This window comes from Micromesistius poutassou (assembly GCF_964030765.1).
Source record: "Micromesistius poutassou genome assembly, chromosome: 22".
Classification (NCBI taxonomy): domain Eukaryota; kingdom Metazoa; phylum Chordata; class Actinopteri; order Gadiformes; family Gadidae; genus Micromesistius; species Micromesistius poutassou.
Genome location: NC_140292.1, coordinates 9,481,995 through 9,504,090, shown reverse-complemented (window position 1 = coordinate 9,504,090; position 22,096 = coordinate 9,481,995). Strand labels below are relative to the sequence as shown.

The 22,096-nt window shown below is 46.8% G+C and overlaps 2 protein-coding genes across 2 annotated transcripts; one reads left to right on the top strand and one right to left on the bottom strand.

Annotated features, from left to right (window-relative positions):
- Positions 1-2,641: 2,641 nt before the first annotated feature.
- On the top strand, positions 2,642-5,448 carry cimip2b (ciliary microtubule inner protein 2B; the record flags this gene model as incomplete). The annotated part of the gene is made up of 6 exons (XM_084486713.1): positions 2,642-2,712; positions 3,411-3,748; positions 3,830-3,981; positions 4,283-4,415; positions 4,780-4,992; positions 5,354-5,448. 6 exons carry the CDS (start codon positions 2,642-2,644, stop codon positions 5,446-5,448), a joined length of 1,002 nt encoding a protein of 333 aa, XP_084342839.1.
- Positions 5,449-18,522: 13,074 nt separating this feature from the next.
- Positions 18,523-20,699, bottom strand: LOC311368082 (liver-expressed antimicrobial peptide 2). The gene is made up of 3 exons (XM_084486968.1): positions 20,562-20,699; positions 19,443-19,585; positions 18,523-19,021 (listed from the first exon to the last, which is right to left on the bottom strand). The coding sequence occupies exons 1-3, from the start codon at positions 20,625-20,627 to the stop codon at positions 18,985-18,987; spliced, it is 246 nt and encodes an 81-aa protein (XP_084343094.1). The 5' UTR covers positions 20,628-20,699; the 3' UTR covers positions 18,523-18,984.
- Positions 20,700-22,096: the final 1,397 nt, after the last annotated feature.

The following is a 22,096-nucleotide window of genomic DNA, read 5'->3' as shown; positions in this document are numbered from 1 at the left end:
ATCCCGCCCCGGGAGGCAGAGCGAGGAGGAGGAGAGCGAGGAGCACGCGGAGGAGCGCAGTGGAGAGGTCAGAGCGGAGACCGGGGTCGGGCCCCGCTCTTCTCCGTCCGTCGCCACGGAGACAGGGACGAGTTCTCGGCGACCGGGCGACGACAGTGACGTGTCCAAGGAGGTCGGCGTTATTTCAAATCCCGAGTCCTCCGACGCGGACCTCAGGCTGACCCTCATGTCCGGGGTGGACACCGGCGTTGACGTGGGTGTTGGAGTGCCGGAGGAAACGGACCACGTCGAGGCTTGCCAGTCCGAAGAGGAGAAGGGCATCCCATCGCTCACGTAGGCCTCCATAAGGTTCCCAAAGCTACGGTACAGATTCATGCTCAAAGTCCAACTAGTACCTAGTAAAGAAACATAACAAAAGACAACTCAAAGCGAGGTTCACCTGGACGTTTGTGCCGACGACGTGGAGTAAGGAGCAAATACAAAGACTGCTGCTCTGTCTCTCCACCGCACCTCTCCTGCCCGTCACTTCCCGCGACACATTCATATGCATGTGGATACCTGCAGGCGCCCTCCCCCCCATGTCACCTGTAGAATGACATGACTCACCTGCCAGAGAGATCCTCCTCCAACAGGTCTCACACCCTACAGTTTGTCAGAAGGCCTGCCTGCCCGTCTGACTGACAGGCAGCGGGCATGTCGTGACACGGCAGGCCAAGCCGAACCCAACCGCCTGCGCAACATCCCACTGAGCGTGGTGCGGAGATGCATTTCACACACGTCACTGTGAGAAAGCAAAACCAGCATAGTGCGTTTCTGTATCTCTCCGATAAGACCACAGACACAACACCCGATCACATATACAGCTGCCTCAGAACAGCAACAGTGGAAACTTAGGACACTGTCGACTTACATTCATGATCTCAATGTGTAACACACACAAACATACCCCCTGCGCACACACACACACACACACACACACACACACACACACACACACACACACACACACACACACACACACACACACACACACACACACACACACACACACACACACACACTACATTCCAATAAGCAGGAATCATCCCACATTCCTGTCCCCAGGTGAAGTGTGAGTCTACCAGTGAAGTGTCATGTTATCATGACAAGGAGCTTCGTCATGCCGTTGTGTGCGTTGTGTGTTATGCTTATGTGTATCAGTGTTATTAGTTATTATTATAATAAGTCCTATAGGTTAGGCATCGTTCTATGGTTGTGTGTTATGCTTATGTATCAGTGTTATTAGTTATTAGTATTATAATTTGTCCAATAGGTTAGGCATTGTTCTATTGGTTGTGTGTTATGCTTATGTGTATTAGTGTTATTAGTTATTAGTATTATAATTTGTCCTATTGGTTAGGCATTGTTCTTGTCACTTAGGTTCATTTCCTGGGGTAAGTAACTGGCATATGTGAAGCAGAATAACTAGCCCCAGTAAATCCAGTCGGTATAGATTGACTGCTAACTATGTGGATGTCTAGTGAGAAGGACATGATAATGGCTATAGGAGGATCGATACTCAGCCAACTGGCTTCTTGTTTGATTCCCAATGAGCTAGCTGCAGGCATTGCTGAGCAAAAAGCCTTTTCACTTATAGCTGCTGTGCGTAGGCCTACTGTACCAAACCTAAATGACAAATTGCTATCATTAAGACCGTGGGCTAATGACTTTGTTCTGTACTGGAACATCCACGTTGTTAACCCTCTGCTATTGGATTTGTTCATTAAAATAATCACAACCTACAACCCAAACAGTGTACATCTCTCTTCCTGGCTCTGTTTTTCTAATATAAATAATAAGGCCTAGCCTACATGATAATGATGATGATGATTATTATTATTATTATTATTATTATTATTATTAGCGATGGCCTAATGGTAGGGTGAGATATAGACTATTGTTTAGGTTTGTTATTTGTCCATGTGTAGAAAGAATGCCTCGACGATAATCACCACTAGATGTCATTACGGATACTTCTCTCGACCGACAGCCTCGGTTTGAAATTCAATCAATAAGGCTATCGTTCAATGTTCACTACATTAATGTGGACAATGTTCAGTGTAGGCTACGTTCAATGCTCATCCTGAATTAAGGTAGCTGGGGCCATGAATAAATATTAATACACTTGAACGGGTAGGCTACATGTCCGTGAAAAAACATTTTCATGTTGAGTAGCCCCCCTCGGCAACAGATCATCCGCATTGAACAAGTAGAATAGAATAAAATCGAATAGAAGAAAATAATGGAAAATAACTAAATATATTAGGGCGAATATTTTTGTCCACTTCAGATCAAATTCAGGCTCATATTTATATATATTTTAAAATATATATTTATTAACCAGGCAGTGACGCTTTCATATGTTGCGTTTTTATTTTTATTTTAGATCGTTTATTTATCATATTTATAAACTAGACCTACTGAGTCGTTATGGCCTAACGTTACGTGGAAGAAACCCCCATGTTTACAATAACGTGTAAGCTGACAGTGATTAAATAGAGCGTCTCCCAGGTGATAGATTCTAGAGCCCGCCCCTCTCCTCCTCTAGCAACCAATCAACAAGGCGGCTCGTCGACCTGGCGCTGCGGGCCTTCTGATCAACATGGACGGGCCCCAATTCACCCCGAAATTCAGCAAAGTCCTGGTGACACCCGATCCACAATACATACCTGGGTAAGTTGACCGTTTACGTTTTCATATTTAGCGTTAAAAAAAATCCAAGAATGACGCCACTAGTAAATATCTACCATAACTTTGTTTTTCGATCAGTAACGTTAGAAACAGCATAACAATATAACGTGTTCCTATTAGGATGTTAATGATAGGTGAATACAGGTGAATACATCGTCCTCTCCATGAGAGGTAACAGTAGGTCTGGCAAACAGCAAGGAAAATACTTTGACTCACAACATGTCAACCACAGAAAAGGCGAATGTGTTGAATGAACATTGACAAAGACTTTTCTCTTCTACTTATAATAAGAGACGCCATAGCCAGGGTTACAGTCACAGGGTGTTGGTTCACAAACCAGGCAGAGCTGGTAAAGAGAGCTATGAAGAGAGCTATAGAGCTGCAACACTGAAACCGATGACGGGAGTCATGACAACCGTGATTAGGTACAGGTGTGGGGGATGATGAAGCTCTCGGGAGGAAAAGGGAGGAGATATCGTGGTGAGCAGGTGGACACTTTGAATTGTTTATCTTTTTTATAGTTATTTGTAAAAAAAAATGTTATATTATATTTCCGCACCAATAGACCACAAAATAGTCCATCTATGTGAAAGTTTACCTGGCACTTAAACTTCTGAGTGTGACCCACATTTCAGAGTGCCGTTATGGTTACGCCTCCTTTTTCTCCTCCCTTCTCCCAGTTATGCGGGGTATTGCCCGCAGCTCAAGTACAACATGGGCCAGACGTACGGCCAGCTGACCAACAAGCTGCTGACCAGCCCGGAGGTGAGGAGGTCCTCCAGGCTGGTGCTCAGCACAGGTCGCCCCCAGACTGCCAACGGACTGGGCCGGACCTCCGACCATCCGGACCGGACCGCGGACAGACCGGAACGGACCGGCGACCGACTGGAACGGACCGTATATGGACCGGACTGGTCAACCGACGGACCGGACCGGGCCGGCGATGAGAGGCTTGGGGCGAGCCGTCTGCACCGAGGAGAAGACAGAAACCTCGACAACATGATCCCGGGATACACAGGTGTCTCGACCGTCACCAGACGCGAAACACAGCCCAGTGCGTAATGTCCTCGTTGACCCTGACCTTCTCTGCGCTCCACAGGGTTCATTCCCAAACGACAGAAATACTTTGCCCAGACCTACTCCCAGACCTGCCGCGGGGCGCTGAGCGAGTTCACCCGGGACCAGAACACAAGGCTCCTCTCTCTGTCCTCAGACCTGCCCTCGGTTCACTACAGGAGCCCAGAGTTTCAGGTGCATTCCTCTCTGAAACACTCCACATCCACCCGTCTGACCCCCACCCACGTAGCGCTCACATATTGACAAGGTAATCGACACCATGATGGGTGCATCATGGGGAGCTTTAGTAAAAATGCGTTATTACCCTGGGACTTCCAGTTATAAGCAGAGCATACATTGTCTTTATCTGATATTCACCCTCGTTGCGTGAAACACGGTTGCACCACCGCCATATGTTGCATTTCCTGCTCTTAGCGCCAAAGACATAAACATGGACGCTCTGTAACAACGCATTTCTCTTTGTGTGCATCTGAAGGGGAGGAAACTGAACACCCCTCTGCCAGCCGCTTGCAACGAGCTGACCCCACCGAAGGCTCAGAAAGCCTGGACGCCGCTGGGATCACCTTACCTGATGGACGACCAGAGTCCACATAAGTACTTTATCTCAGGTACACATTGTCCGGACGCGACGGCGGAACGCTGAGATGTGCGGTGCTACTTAAAGGCTATTGATCCACTTAACCATGTTGTTCGCCGTACAAAAGAGAAACACGAGGCTGTCACATGTTAGCCAAAAAAACAGAGCGATACCTGTGTGTGTTGGCCAAACAGAACAGTTGTATCTCACTAATGCACTCCCAATTCTTTAGCCAAATGCATTAAGATAAGAGCTTGAAAGGTCGCCAACGTCATCGCTTGATGAGGTGCTCCTCTTTGTTGTCCAACATCTTTGTGTTTCATTACTCTTCAAACACAGCAATGAAGTACAGTAACACAGAAGTGCACAGAATTTACTTTGTTTTTCTTTGACAGGCTTCACGGGATACGTGCCCCAATCCCGGTTTCTGATTGGGAGGGGGTATCCTGCCACGACCAACGAGGCGCTGATCCAGTTTGGGAGGGAGATGCGGTGTGAGCCCAGTTCGTATGCAGACATGAGGAGGAAGAGCAGCATCCTGCCCCCCGTCCCCACCGTCTACCCCTCCGGCGACGGCCTGCTGCCCTACTACGACGGGCACGTGCCAGGTCTGTTTAAACCAACATGATGACACAAAACACACTCCCATGTTTCCATAGTCATGTTAAACCTGCACTATGTCACTTTTCTGATGCCGCTTTAGCGATCCATTAAAACATATCGGAAGTATAAAGTTCCTCAAGAATAAAACCCTGCCTATCCACAAGTCAATCCATCCAAAGAACGGTTCTCTATCAATCTTCAGAAAACTGTAGCTTCAACTTAAGCCACTAGAGGCTGCTAATGGGAAGAGTTACATAGTGCAGGTTTAATGTTTAACTTGGGATTTGTATCACTGTAGACAATTGATATGGATATTAAAATAAACATGCATTTAATGTTCATGTCTAATTTGATGTTCTTTCTCAGGGTATAAATTCACGTATGGAGATACCTTTGGCAAGCTTACCCACAATGCACTGGGGATAAATGATGTGAAAAGGAGCATTGGAGTGAGATCGTAGAAGAAAAATCCAGAATAAGAATGTTATTCGCTTCAATAAAATGGCTGTATCATTGCTGGTGTGAGATGGCTCATATGATCAAATATATAACAGATTGAGGGACTCCTTTACCCGTGACATATTCCATTGCATACACCCAAGTACTACCTTATTTCTTTACTGTACCACAGCATAACATATATTATGTTGGATCTCTCTAGTCTAACAATGAAATGTCCCTAATATTGCCCGATGCACTAATTAAAAGGCCCTATTTTACCACCAGCGTGATTAGTGGGAGAGTCCACACCTGACACTAAAACAGGGGCCCTTTGAACAAAACGTGATCTAATATTCTCAAACGCAGAGATGAAAAGAAAAGTCTTTATTTCAGAGGTTGATTGTCATTGTGCAATAGCGGAAATTCTAAGGAGACAAAATTCTTGTTGTATATACTCAACACTATGGCATCACATGATACATAATAAAACACTGGCAATCTTTTTCATAATCGATACTTCATTCATTCGCGAACAAAATATAACCATGTACCTGTCACCAAACTACCTGAAACAACGCATAATATATTATTGTACCATATACACCCAATTGGGAGACGCAGACACACAAACTAAGGTAAAATGACCTTACCTTCAGCCAATTAGTGTTTAAAAGACACACACTGTTTGCATTTATTTGTTAACACATGCAACGAAAAATAATCCATGCTAGGACTCAGCTTTCAGGTATACAGGTATACCAGGATATAAAGGATTGGCTACATGGACCACACGGGGCTGATACTACATGGTGTATTTGGCACTAAAACCACTCTACTGAATGGTGATCCATAGGTCAACACGATGAGACGTTGCAACCCTATGCAGCATCAAAGCCGTAACAATGCTACGTTTTCCCACATCTCAAATGGGAATCGATTTGTTCAGTCCTTTGGATTATTTGTACCGATGGCTACACAGAAGGAAAGTCAATATCAACAATGGGACCTGTACTCGATTCGAGTATTTATGCACATCTGGAACGCCGCAAAAGAAGCGAATTGGTCATACACAGCCTCTATATTATGTGGGCTTCGTAGACCAGTATGGTCTTAACAATATAAATGCATGCATTTTTTCTCTCGGTAGATTGCCTAGCCTACACTACTACACAGAGGATAAATACCATATAAGGAGTCGCTCTCTTCTTCCACGGCTGGTGTGGTCGGCAGATGCATCTCTAGATGCAATATGAAACCATCTCAAAGGAGCAGTCTATAGGATACACCATATGAAGACCATCACTCATCCATTATCAAATCACGCAGCACCTGCTTCTCTCAACCCCTATTGCGGTTAATTCTTGGCGACAGGAGGGGAATGGAGTGGAGTCTCATGAGGAAGGAAAACTGATGGGAAATTAAGTCTTTAATCTGCTTTATGTTACTGTGATCCTGAAACGGCGCTCAGTCAGTCTTTGGTTTTCCAAACTTGACTGCCCACACGGACTGGGCCAACTGTCCCAACGTTGAACTGGGCAACTGCAGCCACTGAGAGGGACGTGTGCTCCTGAAAGGGACGATATCCATGTTAGAAGAGTGGTCTCTGTTACAGATGAAGGCATGCATAATTCATGATCAAATCATTTAAAAAGCTCCTCATATCCACACAGCCAACATTTGCATAACTTACTGTCAACCTACATCTCTCAAAGTGCTAATAGACAATTCACCAAACGTCAGATAGACGGTTATATATAATAAGAAATCTATTTCAAGATAAAATTGCTCAATGCTCAAAGCAAATTACCTTCTGCATTGGGACCCTCTGAGGCCTTTAGCAGAGCCTCTGCCTGCAGGATCCACCGCTGCTCCGAACAGCTTGGCCCAGCGCAGTCCACCGTGGGCGGGTCCTTCCGCCCGGACCTGAGGGTCTGCCGAACTCCCCCTGGAGGGTCCGGTCATGGCGTCCTCTCCGTCCAGAACCCCCTCTATTCCCGTGGCGTGGTATTGCTGGGACCAGGCAGAGTATTTCTCTGCAGATCTGCAGTCCTCCTCCTCGATCACTCCGTCCACGATGACGGGCTGTCTGATCCACCAGCCGGGGTGAGGGCCGGGCCGGGGGCTGTCGTCTCCGGCCCGGGCCTGGCTCCCCCCCCCCCACTGCGGGGTGAAACTCTGGGGCTCCTGGGACAAGCCTGGGAGGTGCAGATCCGTTTGATACAAGTTCCCGGCCGGCTGGCTTCTTGTACCGATTCCTCTGGGTATCTCGGCCTGTAGTTTTGGCCATGTGGTCATCAGAAGCGTGGAGCAAGGTGTAATGGGGGAGGGGTTGGAACACGGCTCTCTGTGGCGGGACTCGAGCAGCAGGTTGAGGTCAAAGGGCAGCACGGACAGGGGCTGTAGCAGCAGAAGCAACTCCTGGAAGAGCGGTTGACACTGGCTCTGAGTGGTGGTCATGAACGCCCAGGAATGGTAGTAGGCTGTCACCACATCTGGGAGAGAGATGAGGGAGGGCAAGATGCAGATATTGCATGATCAATTCGTTGATGTTGAGATGTTTGCCAGCTAAACAGCTGTGTATAAGCGCTTTGTCATACTCAACCAATTTTAGGGCGATTAAGTGATTAAGCAACATCTAATTCAATTTTCCACTCACCATTTTGGCTCTGAAGGTGACTCAACCAAAATTCCAGTGACCGCAGACTGAAAGAGAGAATCAAGGTCAATCATTATTGTAGCTATTACTCTTATTGAGGACTTATTCATAGTCAGTATTATCGACTGTTGGAGGTTCTTACTTGAGCAGGCCCATGAGGAAGGCTCTGAGCTTCATGCAGGAGTTGGTGAGCTGAGAACACTGGTTGATCTTGGACACCAGGTTGAGGAGCATGCGGCTCGCACGCCCTGCAGAGGAGGTGAACACGCTACGATTTACCCACAATCCTCCAGTTTCATGTATCTCAATGAACCATAATAACCTAAGCCATCATTTATGTTGATCTGGCATATTTGCATATTTAACAAAAAACATGCTGACGGAGAAATACAAAAAAAGAAAGTTTCCCAATCTAATGTAAACCAATCCAACCCACTCTATATGGCATTTAAATGCCATATAGAGTATATGGCATTTAGAGTACATTACATCAAGCTCAAAACCTTTTATAATGGATCTCATCTGTCCATTCCATTGAGTTCTGTGCGCACCTCTCTGTGTGGAGGCGTCCACCACTCTCCAGGAGTGGTTGCGTTGCTGACCGATGACCACATCCAGTTTGTGATGCCTCAGGCCGTCCTCCAGAATGTTCTGGATGGCGGGACACAAGTGCTCAAGGACGAGACCGGCTACGGTCGGACTGCTCCGGCTGTTGCCCAACCGCATCTGTGGGAACCAGAGGTCACGTCTTTGAAAATATTCCACCCCAGACGTCGTCATGGAAATCTATTTCGATTGAGTCACGCGGCTAAAAATAAAATCAAGCACTATGTGATGACGATTTGTGTGTTTTAACGTCCTTGCGGTGCTCCGACTCTCTGGGGCGGTCCGTACCTTTTCCTCGGGGTCTCTGCTGCTTCCAAAATGAGCCATGATCAGATCCATGGCTGAGCTCACAGATCTGAGCAGACCTGACGAAACAATTGAGCCAAGGACAGCGGGTCAGATCAGGTGAGAAGCCTTTAGATAGCCACGCTGCAATCAATAACAACCCCTCTCCCTCCCCACCTGTAAGATGACACCACACACGGCTTACATTTGGAAAACACATCCATTATACATGAGGACGGATGGAGCTGCATCACACTTCTGGATACAGGCCCTCATCATATGGCTAATGTTAATATGCATGCAAGCACTTTCACGATCGATTGCGTTTTTCCCTCTCATCTCGTCTGCAGAGGGCCCCTTCCAGCTTCCAGCGCCACGGTGCATTCTGCACGCACTTTAAAGGGAGGCAGCGTGGCACCCCCCCCGGGGTCCACCTCATGATGCGCTCCGCTCATTATCCTGCCTACATCTGAACGGTTAACCACATGGCTCCTTCGTAATTAGCTACAATCATGAATTATGAGCACTGTATCCACGGTGCCTCGCTCTCTTTCTGTCTGTCTGTCTGTGAGGCATGGGCAAAACGATTATTTTCCGGGAATCAGTTCTTTCAGTACCCTTCGCTATCGCAAATCGTTGGTTTGATTCGTTCGTTCGGTTCGTTCAGTTTGTTCAGTTCGTTAAGTCATATGGTCTGTCCCGTCATTTGGCAGGGAATCTCAGGTGTCTGGCCTCACCACTTTGCTTTTAAATATGAGGTACGCCCGCAAATGGAGCCTTTTAAAACACCAGAAGGTCTCAAACGGTGACGGGGCCGGAAAATAGCAAATTTCTGTAGCATTAGCCTATGTGGTTTTAAGAAGAATAGCCCAAGCTGCCTCAACCACCATGAGAACGTTTTAGACTCAATCAATTTAAAGTCGAGGGGAGACGAAGCTCTGTTCGTTTGTATCTTTTATTTACGTGACCATATTTTTGTTTTAATTAAAAAAAAACAAGAACTGGGAATCAGTTCTCGTTGTTCACCTTCGGGATTCGTTAGTTCTGACCGAATCGTTCGCAAATCGCCCATGCCTACTGTCTGTCTGACTCTCTCTCTCTCTCTCTCGCTCGCTCTGTCTGTCTCGCTCTCTATGGTTCCCTCTCCATGGTTCTCCTTTTCTTCCCCTCTCCCTCATTTCTGTCTTATTGGACCGAATGCAGGCACAATCACATTGGCTACGGAGCCAAGGGCTCAGCCAATCGTGTGCGGGGAGAGTTAAAAATAGGTCATGTTTGAGAGGAAGCCCCTTCAGGGTATTGCAGGCTCTGCTACAGCCCGGCACATTCCTGCTACTGCTCTGTACCGCTGACTACCGCCTGACTAGGTAACTAGGGGTCCAACTAGGTAACTAGGAGCCCATATAGGCAACTAGGAGCCCAACTTGGTAACCAGGGGTCCAACTAGGTAACTAGGAGCCCAACTAGGTAACTAGGGGTCCAACTAGGTAACTAGGAGCCCATATAGGTAACTAGGAGCCAACTAGGTAACTAGGAGCCCAACTAGTTAACTAGGAGTCCAACTAGGTAACTAGGGGTCCAACTTGGTAACTAGGAGCCCAACTAGATAACTAGGAGTCCAACTAGGTAACTAGGAGCCCATATAGGTAACTAGGAGCCAACTAGGTAACTAGGAGCCCAACTAGTTAACTAGGAGTCCAACTAGGTAACTAGGGGTCCAACTTGGTAACTAGGAGCCCAGCTAGATAACTAGGAGCCCAACTAGGTGACAAAGAGCCAAACTAAGACTGCATCGAGGTGTGCATAGAATACATAGAATACATTAGAGCACATCTGATATAAATCCACCAGTCCTGAATTATAATTTTGTTTTCCTGAATAAAATATAATAAAATAAAAAATCCATCTACTGCTGTATATGGTATAAATCAATATAATCATATATTTAGCCAACAGCTGAGCTGTAACCCTATACATCACCTTTGCCAGCGGCCTTGCCTATGATTACCCTTGGTCGGTATTGCCTATACATCAAACGCGGTTGGCATTACGCATGCATTCATCTGGTCACATGACCCTCACCTCTCCTCTGAAGGTGGCTGATTGACAGCGACTCGTAGGACGCCTCGGAGGGAGAGAGGCAGAACTCTGCGGGGGGCCTGTCACTCAGCAGCATCAGAGGCTCGCAGTGTCCGCTCTGGCTCTGCTTCTGGCTCTGCGTCTGCTTCTGGTTCTGCTTCTGGTTCTGGTTCTGGTTCTGGTGGTCCTCGCGGCCCCCGGGCCCGGCCAGGGAGACCTCCCACTGTGAGGAGGAGGTGGTCCGAGGGATGGAGGAGGAGAAGGGCTCCGAGAAGGGACTGCAGGGGAAGCGGATCCCCGACGGCTTTAACCGCGACGCCCTCTGGGGCGGGGCGGAGAGGGACGACAGCAGGCCGGGCTGCTGGGTGAGACTGGTGCAGGCCAGGGTGGGCGGGGTGCTGTGGGCGGACCCCGGCGGGACGAACCCGGGGGTCTGGGGCTTCACGACAGGACGCAGCCGGCCCCCCGGCGTGGGCTCAGGGGTGAGGTCGATGAGGTAGTGGGAGGTGGGCGTCTCCACCAGGAGGCTGGGCTGGGTCTGCGGCGTGACGAAGGACCTCGGGCTAGGGTTACCGCTGTGCAGTTTGAACATAAAGTCGGATTGGGCCGCGCCCGCGTACGGCCCTTGTGATCCATGGGACCTACAGGGGGGCCCGGCCGCGCCCGCTTGGCCCCTGGCCGAGTGGCTCCACGCGTGCCTCAGGCCGTAGCGCTCGGGACTGGGGCTGCAGGTGGAGCAGGTGTCCGAGCTGGAGGGGGCCTCCAGCAGGATGCGGCCGTAGCCGTTGGAGGGCGAGGGCTGGAGGCGCGGGAGGAGCTGGTGGGCCGCGGCTTTACACCCCGAGCCCGGACGGGAGCCGCTGGCCCCGCTGCCCCCGCTGCACCCGCTGCCGCAGCTGCCTCGCTGGGAGACGTACTGGTCCAACAGGGAGCCCAGGTGCTGAGCCTGGGGCTTGGATGGGGGCAGTAGGACGAAGGGTTGGATGGGTAGAGAGGTGGGTCTCTGGGCCTTGGTGTAGCGCAGCACCGGAGGAGCCCAGGAACACGCTCCTGAGGGAGAGGAATAAAGGAAGACGTGTTGCGTCTGGGAGCTGGCACAATGTCTGCCATGTCCATCAGTCCTCAGTTCAAAATATGTTTGCTATGTTATATTTTTTCTGCTTGGCACTGCCTCCAATACGGAAGAGAAACAAATGGTAAATGGACTGCATTTATATAGCGCTTTTCTAACCAGTGGAAACTCAAAGTGCTTTACAACTATTCCCTTACATTCACCCATTCATGCACAACATTCACACACAGACAGCGGAGTCAACCTTGCAAGGCAACAGCCAGCCTCGCCGGGAGCATATCGATGATATAGCACTGATAGCTGCATCAGATGAACCCTCCTTACCGTTCTCCTGGCTCCCACGCCTCTCACCGGGCTGTGGTTTCCCAGGGGGCTGTGTGGGTACGGCCTTGAACTCACGGCCCCCAGCGACCGCAGCCGTCGGGCCCAGAGAGGAAGACGACTGGACGGGGCACGGCCCAGAGGGGGCGCGGTGTGGGCTCCGGGTGTAATCCGAACGCGCTGTTGTCTTGCAGAGAGGACAATCATCCTGGTAATTATAGCACTCACACTTGCAGCCAACACTGCTCGGCACTAGAGAATATCTGCCGCTGTCGTCTCTTTCCTGGTGGAAGCACAGAAACAGAACAAGATTGAGGGTGGATGTGTTTTGCATGTTGTTCTGCACGATTTTTTTTAATCCAAAATAGAAATACAATAGAAATTGTAACGTGGGTTCCTTTTATACATAATATTATTTATAAAATATCTGGATGTTTGATGTGGTGGTTTTATGTTTTACCCTTGGAAGTAAAACGGTGGTTAGCGCTAATACACACCTCCCTGTCCCTCTGCAGTCCGCCCTCCCCTTGCGGGACATAACCAGATGAAGGGGCCGGGCCGGCTGCGTGCGGCCCCTCGGTGAAGCTCCTCCCGAGGCCGGGCCAGGCCGGGCTGGGCGTCTTGGAGGGCGGCTCGCAGCTGACCAGCTTGTAGTACTTCTGATTGGTCCCCATGGCGAGCGTCAGCCGGCCCTGGAGGCAGGCGGTGAGGTCCGACCGCTCCAGGGAGGACCAGGGCTCTAGTGAGCACAGGTTACAGTTGGAGTCCAGCGCCGGGGGGGACCAGCAGGGGGCCGAGGGCACCACCGCCTCCACCACCACCACCTCCTCCTCCTCCTCCTCCCGCTCCTCTGGGGGAGAGGAGGGGACCTCATGCCGGGCGGGACGGCTCGGGGAGCGCGGGGGCCGGACGGGCTGGAGGTTCAGGAAGACGGAGCCGTCGCGGGGGAGCGTGGGCTGCGGGGCAGCGGGGCAGCCCCCCGGGTCCTGCGGCGTGGCGGGGTTGTTGCTCTTGCTGTAGATGGTGCAGAAGTTGACCAGGATGCCGTCGGAGCTGTTGCACGACGAGTCGCTGGCCGACTCGGCGGGGTTAACGGGGAACGAGTCCGCGCGTCTCAGCTGGCCCAAGTTGAAACCCGTTTTGTTATTCGAGTCTTGGACCCGGCCGTCTGAAGAGAGTGCGTTCGATTCTGTGACTCCCGGTCGCTCCGTAGGAGGCGAGGCGAGACGTCCTGGTCGGCCAGTGAGCCGCTCAGCGCCGCTCTCCGTGTCCGACACGAGCGGCCTCTTCCCCGGCGTGCCGCCTGGGCGCCTGGTGCCCTTGCTCACCGCCCAGTTGAAATTGCCATGCAACACGAAGGAGGAGTCCTCGCGGTATCTGTGCAGATTATCTCCGTCGCTGTCCTCCTCCTCCTCCTCCTCTTCCTCCTCTTCATCCAGCGAGGACGGCAGGAACACGTTGCGTGACCTCGGCCGGGCTGCGGACGCGTGCCGGGCGCCGCCGGGCTTCGGCACCTGCTGCGGTCCCTCCTCCACAGAGCAGCCGGAGTCCAACCTACCGCTGCTGTCGCTGGCTTCCTCTTCCTCCTCCTCCTCCTCCTCCTCCTCCTCCCCCTCCTCCTCGTCCTCCTCCTCCGCCCGGTCCTCTTTGAGACTCCAGTAGCTGCAGGAGTCGAGTCGCTTCTGGTTGCCCGGGGCGACGGGCAGCTCTCTGCGGAGGACGTCCTGCTCGGGCAGGGAGACGGCCCGGATCAGCTGACCTGTGGCGCAGGCGCCGGGCCGCCCGGGGGCCACCGCCGGTCCTGGGGGGCACAGGGTCTGGACGGGGGGCTGCCAGGCAGGGAGCTGCACTCGGGGGAAGCGGTAGGAGAGCCAGGTGTCTCCCGAGAAACTAGACGTCCGGATCATGCTGAGCGCCGGACACTGGCTTCATGTTCTGATGGGAGACTCCTGGAAGCCGGGAGGAGAGAGCTGATTAACAGTAGAGCACAGGAGAACCTCGACGTACCTGCAGGCCCACGTTTGAAGCAGCAATCAAAAGCCCTCATTTGCCACATTGAAGCGTTTAAGTGCTTAGCAGGTACGATTCCATGCCATGCATTATTCAACCTTCCAAAGGGGATGTGTGTTTGAATAACGAAGCAGAGGTTTATAAAAGGCAACGTGAGTAGCCTGTTTCCTCCATGCATCATGCAGAAGCACAGGCTTTAGTCTGCTCTAGTCTGTAGTCCTGCTGTCTGCTCCCAGGGTCCCGTCTGTCCTATCTGCCATGATTCAGTGAACCTTCCCCCTCTCTCTACCTAGGCCCAACACACACACACACACACACACACACACTCATACACACACTCGCACTCAGACACACACACACACACAAACACACTCATACACTCACAGAGCCACACACACTCAGACATACACACAGCAACACACGAGCACACACACACACACACACACAAACGCACACACACACTCACACACAGACAGACACACACACACACACACACAAGCACACACGCACACATTCACACAGACACACACAGACACACACAACCATACAGCGTTATTCAACTGTCTGCACTGCAACTAGGGCAACCCCACTGCAAAGACACTCTGAGAGAAAATGTGTTTCAGCATCCATTCATTTGCTGCCATGTTTTTAGGACTTTTTATACTGCGGTTTCTTATATATGTATATGTTAATTCTGCCGGCCTAGATTTGGAAATTACCGGAATGAATTAGCTCCAAATCCTAAATTAAGCTGACATTTCTAAGATAGTTTCTGGTTCCATTAAACAGGCCATGTGAAAAAGGAACACTAAAAGATGCATTAGAGAGACTTTTAAGAGTGTGATGAAATCAGCAATGCAGTACATAAGCAGTGTATGAACTGCTGATGCAGTATTGCAGACAGATAGAAATGTATGCTTGTCATGCATACTCATACACTATTACATACATACACTATTACATGTATGGAAAACCTTAATTATTTCCATAATTTTCAATGACTGTCTATAAACGACATCTGCTGCTGATGTCCAATGCTATCCATGATTCTTTACACTTCTTTACATATTTTAATGTTTCCAACTATTTAAATGTGTTGGTATTTGCCTTTATTATGTTGCTATTCACACACAGGCAAAGGACAAACTAGCAAACATGCTAAGAATTCTACAGGCGAAGATAAGGAGTGTTGTTGGTATTATGTAATTGGGTTTCAGACCTACTGAGCCGCCGAAGACAGACGGGCTGAACACGCAGCTATGTAGAACGGATGCAGAGGAAACGAGAGTGCATTGGCTGAGACAGAATGGACGCGATTGGTCTAACTATTGTGCCTTTCTGCCACGTCAAATCAGCGTCCCCGAGCAAGTTAGCCTTCTTCTCCGGCTACTTCTTGCCTCTAGTATGAAGGGAGGATGGATGGTAAGCCTCATCCGTGTAAGGAAAACCCTTTAAGTATTAATACATATAAACATCTACAAATGAACCATAGATACATTGATATGGAAGCTTTAACGTTTAAAAGTTTCCTCTAATTCCTTCTAATTAATTTGTGTAGCCTTAATCACAGGTACCGTCTCAAAGGGATTAACAGGCCATATCTTTATGACGCCCCCGACCCTAGCACCCCAGAGGGAAAGAAAATATCCTGTAATTAGCAAAGAAGAAACCTTGAGAGGGAACGCAGAGTGGGGGATCTGCAGGGATGTGCAGCTTCTTAAAAACATGTGATGTTGTTCCTGGAAATCCTGATATGTTACTGGACTGGAGAACATGGAAGATGTTACTGTGCTGGAGAACATGCTACTGGAGAACATGAAGATGTTACTGTGCTGGAGAACATGCTACTGGAGAACATGAAGATGTTACTGGAGAACATGTTAGATGGGAGAACAAGGTTAAGATGACTTTCAGAAGTCTATGGAATGAGAACACCTTCACATTTCTGCACAAGCAATACATTTTGTGAGGGAGGGGCACACGTTAAAACGTTAAGCATAAACAGCATGTCCAGAAAAACAAGAGCATGGGACCCCCATAGTAACGGGTAATTAGCATATCAAAATAGCACAATGTAGCCTCACATGTAAAAAAAAACACACAGAGCAGCATATAACAACTTACTTAAGAAGAGCGGTCGTTCAGCCGCATCTCCACATCCCTCCGTAAGACTTGCTTTAGAAGACACATCCTCACAAATGCAAGATTTCTGTAAACTGCTGATCCCTGAATTCACATCGCAGAATGCGCGCTCAACAGAGGGGAGTTAAATCCGTCCTATGAAAGCCCGTGACTTCAGAGCCAGGCATTGCGGCGCTATGAGCTGAGTGCCTCCTCTGGGCACCGGTGATGGGTTCGGGCTAGGAGGCGCACCGTCACAGCGGTGCTGCACGCGCCGCTCACAGCACCGGGGTGCCTCGAGTGGTCGGCTGGAGTTAATGCGTCACGAACGCTTTGACCAATGATAGGGCTTCATTTAGAGCTTCATTTTAAATGTGTGTCAGTATGTATGGGACAGCGCAGCAGGATTCAACTATTGGTCATTCCAAGATATGTTCACGTGACTAAGTAACTAGACCGCCACGGTATGTATGTGGAGATTGCGTTTATGTGCGTGCGCGTGTGAGACTGTGTGCGTGCGTGTGTGCGCTCTTGCGTGTGCACACACACAACATCACCCATCAGAACGTCCACCACCACCATCGTGTGGAATACCATGAGTGCACAGTTCTAAAGCACACACACACACACACACACACACGCACGCACGCACGTACACACACACACACACACACACACACACACACACACACACACACACACACACACACACACACACACACGCTACTTCCCTACTAAATCTAGTTGTTTTAGAAAACTACATTTGCTTTATTAAGAAGATTCTTGAATTTGGTTAATGAAGATACCATGTTCTTTAAAACCATGTTCTTTCAAACAATATTAATATTCTTCAAATTAGGTAATGGAATTGATTAATTAATTATTAGTTATTAGAATAACAGTTTCAACACACTTAATACTTAAGAACTGAATGGACTACGGACTCTCCTACTGAGATAAGCAGAGATAACACTTCATCAAAGACACACTCCAATGATGCACATGTTGTCATTGTGTTGTTTTTTTGATTGTTGTGTCTTTAATTATTAAATGAGTATTCATTATTAATTATGGTAGTTAAGTGTAGGCTATTCATTTACTTCATATTTATTTGTGTACTTTAGATTTAGATAAAGAAGATTGAGAAATACTTCAATGGAATTAATAACAACCATGTGCTGCTATGCATGGACATACGGTTGGGATATAGAACATATTATTTACATTATTGTATACATATTATTATTATTTGCTGCAATATTTTTTAAATGATTTTTTATACTGCGGCTTCTAATATATGTGTTAATACTGCCAGCATAGACTGAAAATAAACAGAATAAATTAGTTCCAAATCCTAAATTAAGCTGACATTTCTAAGCTAGTTTCTGGTTCCATTAAACAGGCCATGTGAAATAGGAACACTAAAAGATGCATTAGAGAGACTTTTAAGACTGTGATGAAACCAGCAATGCAGTATATAAGCAGTGTATGAACTGCTGATGCAGTATTGCAGACAGATAGAAATATATGCTTTTCATACAAACTCACTATTACATACATACACTATTACGTATGTATGCATGGAAAACCTTGACTTAATTTCCAATGACTTCCATGTCTTTAAACAATGTCTACTGCTGATGTCCAATGCTATGTCCATTATTCTTTATACTTCTTTGTATTTTTTAATGTTTCAAACTACTTAATTGTGTTGGTATATGCCTTTTTTTGCGTTGCTAATCACAAACAGGCAAATAACAAACTAATTATGTTTTATTATTGAGCAGCAATAATATCCTCTCAGTTTTTCTGTTGTTTACGTTTGAGTTGATGACAACAGGGACAAAAGGTGTGCAGTAGCACTTAAAAATAGAAAAATAGTATATTTAAATATTTACATTTTGTAAACATACATAAATATAATAAACATTATATACAAAGGTACATGGTTTGGTCACATATTCATTACATGATCATCCACTACTGCTTATAATAAAAGATATACTCATAAGACAAGCATCATGAACATTTGTATTTCTTTCATCTTCCAATATTTTCCTTCATCATTGTTCTTTGTTAGGAAACAATACAACACATTTAAATTTTTTTAACATGGCTGCAGTTAAAACTATTGACTATTGGTTTTCAGGGGTCATGACCAGCATGTGAACCTCTCCATAACTTCATATTTACAGCTTTGTTTTGCTTAATGCCAAATAATAAAGCTTATCATTAGATGGATGAGTTAAATATTTACTCTATAGGTCAGCAGAGTCAGAAAATCAATCAAAATGTCTGAGTCAAGCAAGGTTATGAGATAAGCATTGTAAGATAAATCTGTATCCTCCATATTTTTGTGCTTTTATTTGTCAACATTGATGTTGTTGAGGAGTGGAACCGGAATGTTCAAGCAGAGTTGAACCAGAAGGAACACATGTTGTTTCTGCAAAGATAAGAATCATATTTCATTATCATCAAAAAAGATTGATAAATCCAAAATGTTCACACATTCCAAGCATTTCATTTTATACTTTGTGATTAGCATCAAGAAAAAACTGATCGTTTACATTTTATCTTTGAAATATGGTCCGATGCCTCAAAGAAAAACCTCTTCCAAGAATAAATTGTTAACTTTGACAAGAAGGATGATGAAATGCACAACTCTTCATTCCCTTAGCCTTTCACCAAAAATAAATCATCAAATTGTGTAAATTGCATATTCAAACATGCTACCCCAACCCAGGTTTAATTCCGGTCTCTGGTCCAGCCCTATTGGTCCTACCCTCTCTCTGTGAGTGAGCCTGAGCATAGATATACAGTTAATCACTATAAATTAAATCTGAAAACAAGGTAAGTAGGCGCACCTGTTGCAGTAGTTGGTGCCACACTCTGTGTGAACCCGACAGCTGCCCCCTACTGGTTTGAGCGTGTTCCAGCGCCACAGCAGGGAGCGTCTGGACCTCTGGAGCAGTACATCGAGCTCAGTGGGCAGCGGCAGTGCCTGGACCTGCACAACCAAGAGGGATGCATGCCTGGTTAGAGTTATGGTGAACACTCACGGTTCTGGTGTTCAATACGGTTCAATATGTTCTGCATTAATGTAAAAAAAAAATCCATATTTGAATGTGCTAACATGAAACCGTCAGAACACATGTCGACAATACCACTCATCCCAGCCAGCCGTATTCATGCGAGATCACGAGATCACGCGATAATCCTGAACGTTTTAACTGTGTGGATAAAGGAAATCCTTTCTCACATTGTCTTTATAAAAAAGATGATTGATTTCGTAAATGATTTTATGTTGCTCCACTTAGATAATAAGTCTCTCGTCGTCCATGTTGCCGACCCTCTGAGACCCTTTGATTGATTGACTGCTGACCTGGTGCCACCGGTCATGACATAATGTTGATGTGAAGTTGTATAGGCTACATGAGCGGAGTATTGTGTTTTATTTTGAAAATTTACCGGATGCTCTATGGCTTTTATTATTTCACTTCCTGCCCGGCTCGATCTGCTCTGTGGAAATTGACGCGGTTCAGCAGCGGCTCGCGTCAAAATAGAAGTGCTGCGTAAAGACAAAGTCCTTCTAGGGTGTCTCTGGTAAAGATAGCGCTGCGGCGCGGTACGCCGCTCCTGGGACGCTGCTGAGACGCGCCGCGGCGCGCCCGGTGGGGATGGTTTCATTGATTAGAGTGGCAGCGATCAGCAGCGGTGACCGCGGCGCAGCCGTTCCGCGGCGCTTACGTCCCCGGTGGAATACGGGCGTTAGTTTAACTCGCACCATGTTGGGATTTTAGAATCACATAACTGCCAAAGCCCGAACAGTTGTACGCTTAATAATCTTCTGCTAAATTGTAATATGACTAGCAAACCAATGCTTCTTCTACATTAAGGATTGCTCTGCAAACCACAATTTAGCAAAACACAATTAAAACTGCACACCACCACCCAACCACCAACTCCGACCAGAAATGTCTTACCTGGAAGTCCTGCACCACAGACAGCAGAATAAAAACAACTGTGATCTTAAACACGAGGGCCTGCATTCTAAGACACCGAATGCCTGACTCAGTTAGTCTGACTTGTTGTTGTCGGCCTGTCAGTTATAAACCGCCAGCGTCAGCGTGGTAAAGTTGGTTTTATATTGGACGTAGGCTGGTAAAGTTGGTTTTATATTGGACGTAGGGTGGTAAAGTTGGTTTTATATTGGACGTAGGGTGGTAAAGTTGGTTTTATATTGGACGTAGGGTGGTAAAGTTGGTTTTATATTGGACGTTGGATATTCAACACATTCGAAAAATCTATTTAGCACTGGCGTCGATGGACGCATTTGTGTCAAACCAACTTTGATGTGTTAATACAAGGCCTGCCTATATAACACAAAGCTTCTTTTGTCAAAAAAAAAACATATTTTGATTTTATACCATGTTGATAAATGCATTAAATCTATTATGCGGCTTCACTTTTTGACTTACCCATGTCAAAACACATAGGGTTAACTCAGCTCACTGCCCTACACATAACACAAAGCTTCTTTTCTCCAAAAAAACATCCTTTGATTTTACACAATTTTTAAATGTTAAATGCTATAAATCTATTATGTCGCTTGGCCTTTTGACCTACCCACTTCAAAATACATCTGATGAACCCATCTAACTGCCCCACACATAACACAAAGCTTATTTTTTTCCAAAAACACACATTTTGATTTTATACAATTTTTTTTATTGTTAAAAAAGGCTATGAATCTATTATGCAGCTTGGCCTTTTCACCTACCCATATCAAAACACATCTGGTGAACTCAGCTAACTGCCCCACACATGACACAAAGCTTATTTTTTTCCAAAAACCCACCCTTTGATTTTATAAAAAAAATGTAATGTTAAAAAAGGCTATGAATCTATTATGCGGCTTGGCCTTTTCACCTACCTATATCAAAACTCATCTGGTGAACTCAGCTAACTGCCCCACACATAACACAAAGCTTTTTTTTTTCCAAAAACCCACCCTTTGATTTTATACAATTTTTTTTTTTAAATGGTATAAAATCAAAGGGTGGGTTTTTGGAAAAAATAAGCTTTGTGTTATGTGTGGGGAAGTTAGCTGGGTTCATCAGAAGTATTTTGAAGTGGGTAGGTGAAAAGGCCCAGCCGCATAATAGATTCATAGCCTTTTTTAACATTAAAAAAATGGTATAAAATCAAAGGGTGGGTTTTTGGAAAAAATGAAGCTTTGTGTTATGTGTGGGGCAGTTAGCTGAGTTCACCAGATGAGTTTTGATATAGGTAGGTGAAAAGGCCAAGCCGCATAATAGATTCATAGCCTTTTTTAATAAAGTTTTTTTTGTATAAAATCAAAGGGTGGGTTTTTGGAAAAAAAGAAGCTTTGTGTTATGTGTGGGGCAGTTAGCTGGGTTCACCCTATGTGTTTTGATATGGGTAAGTCAAAAAGTGAAGCTGCATAATAGATTTAAAGCATTTATCAACATAAAAATGGTATAAAATCTAAATTTTT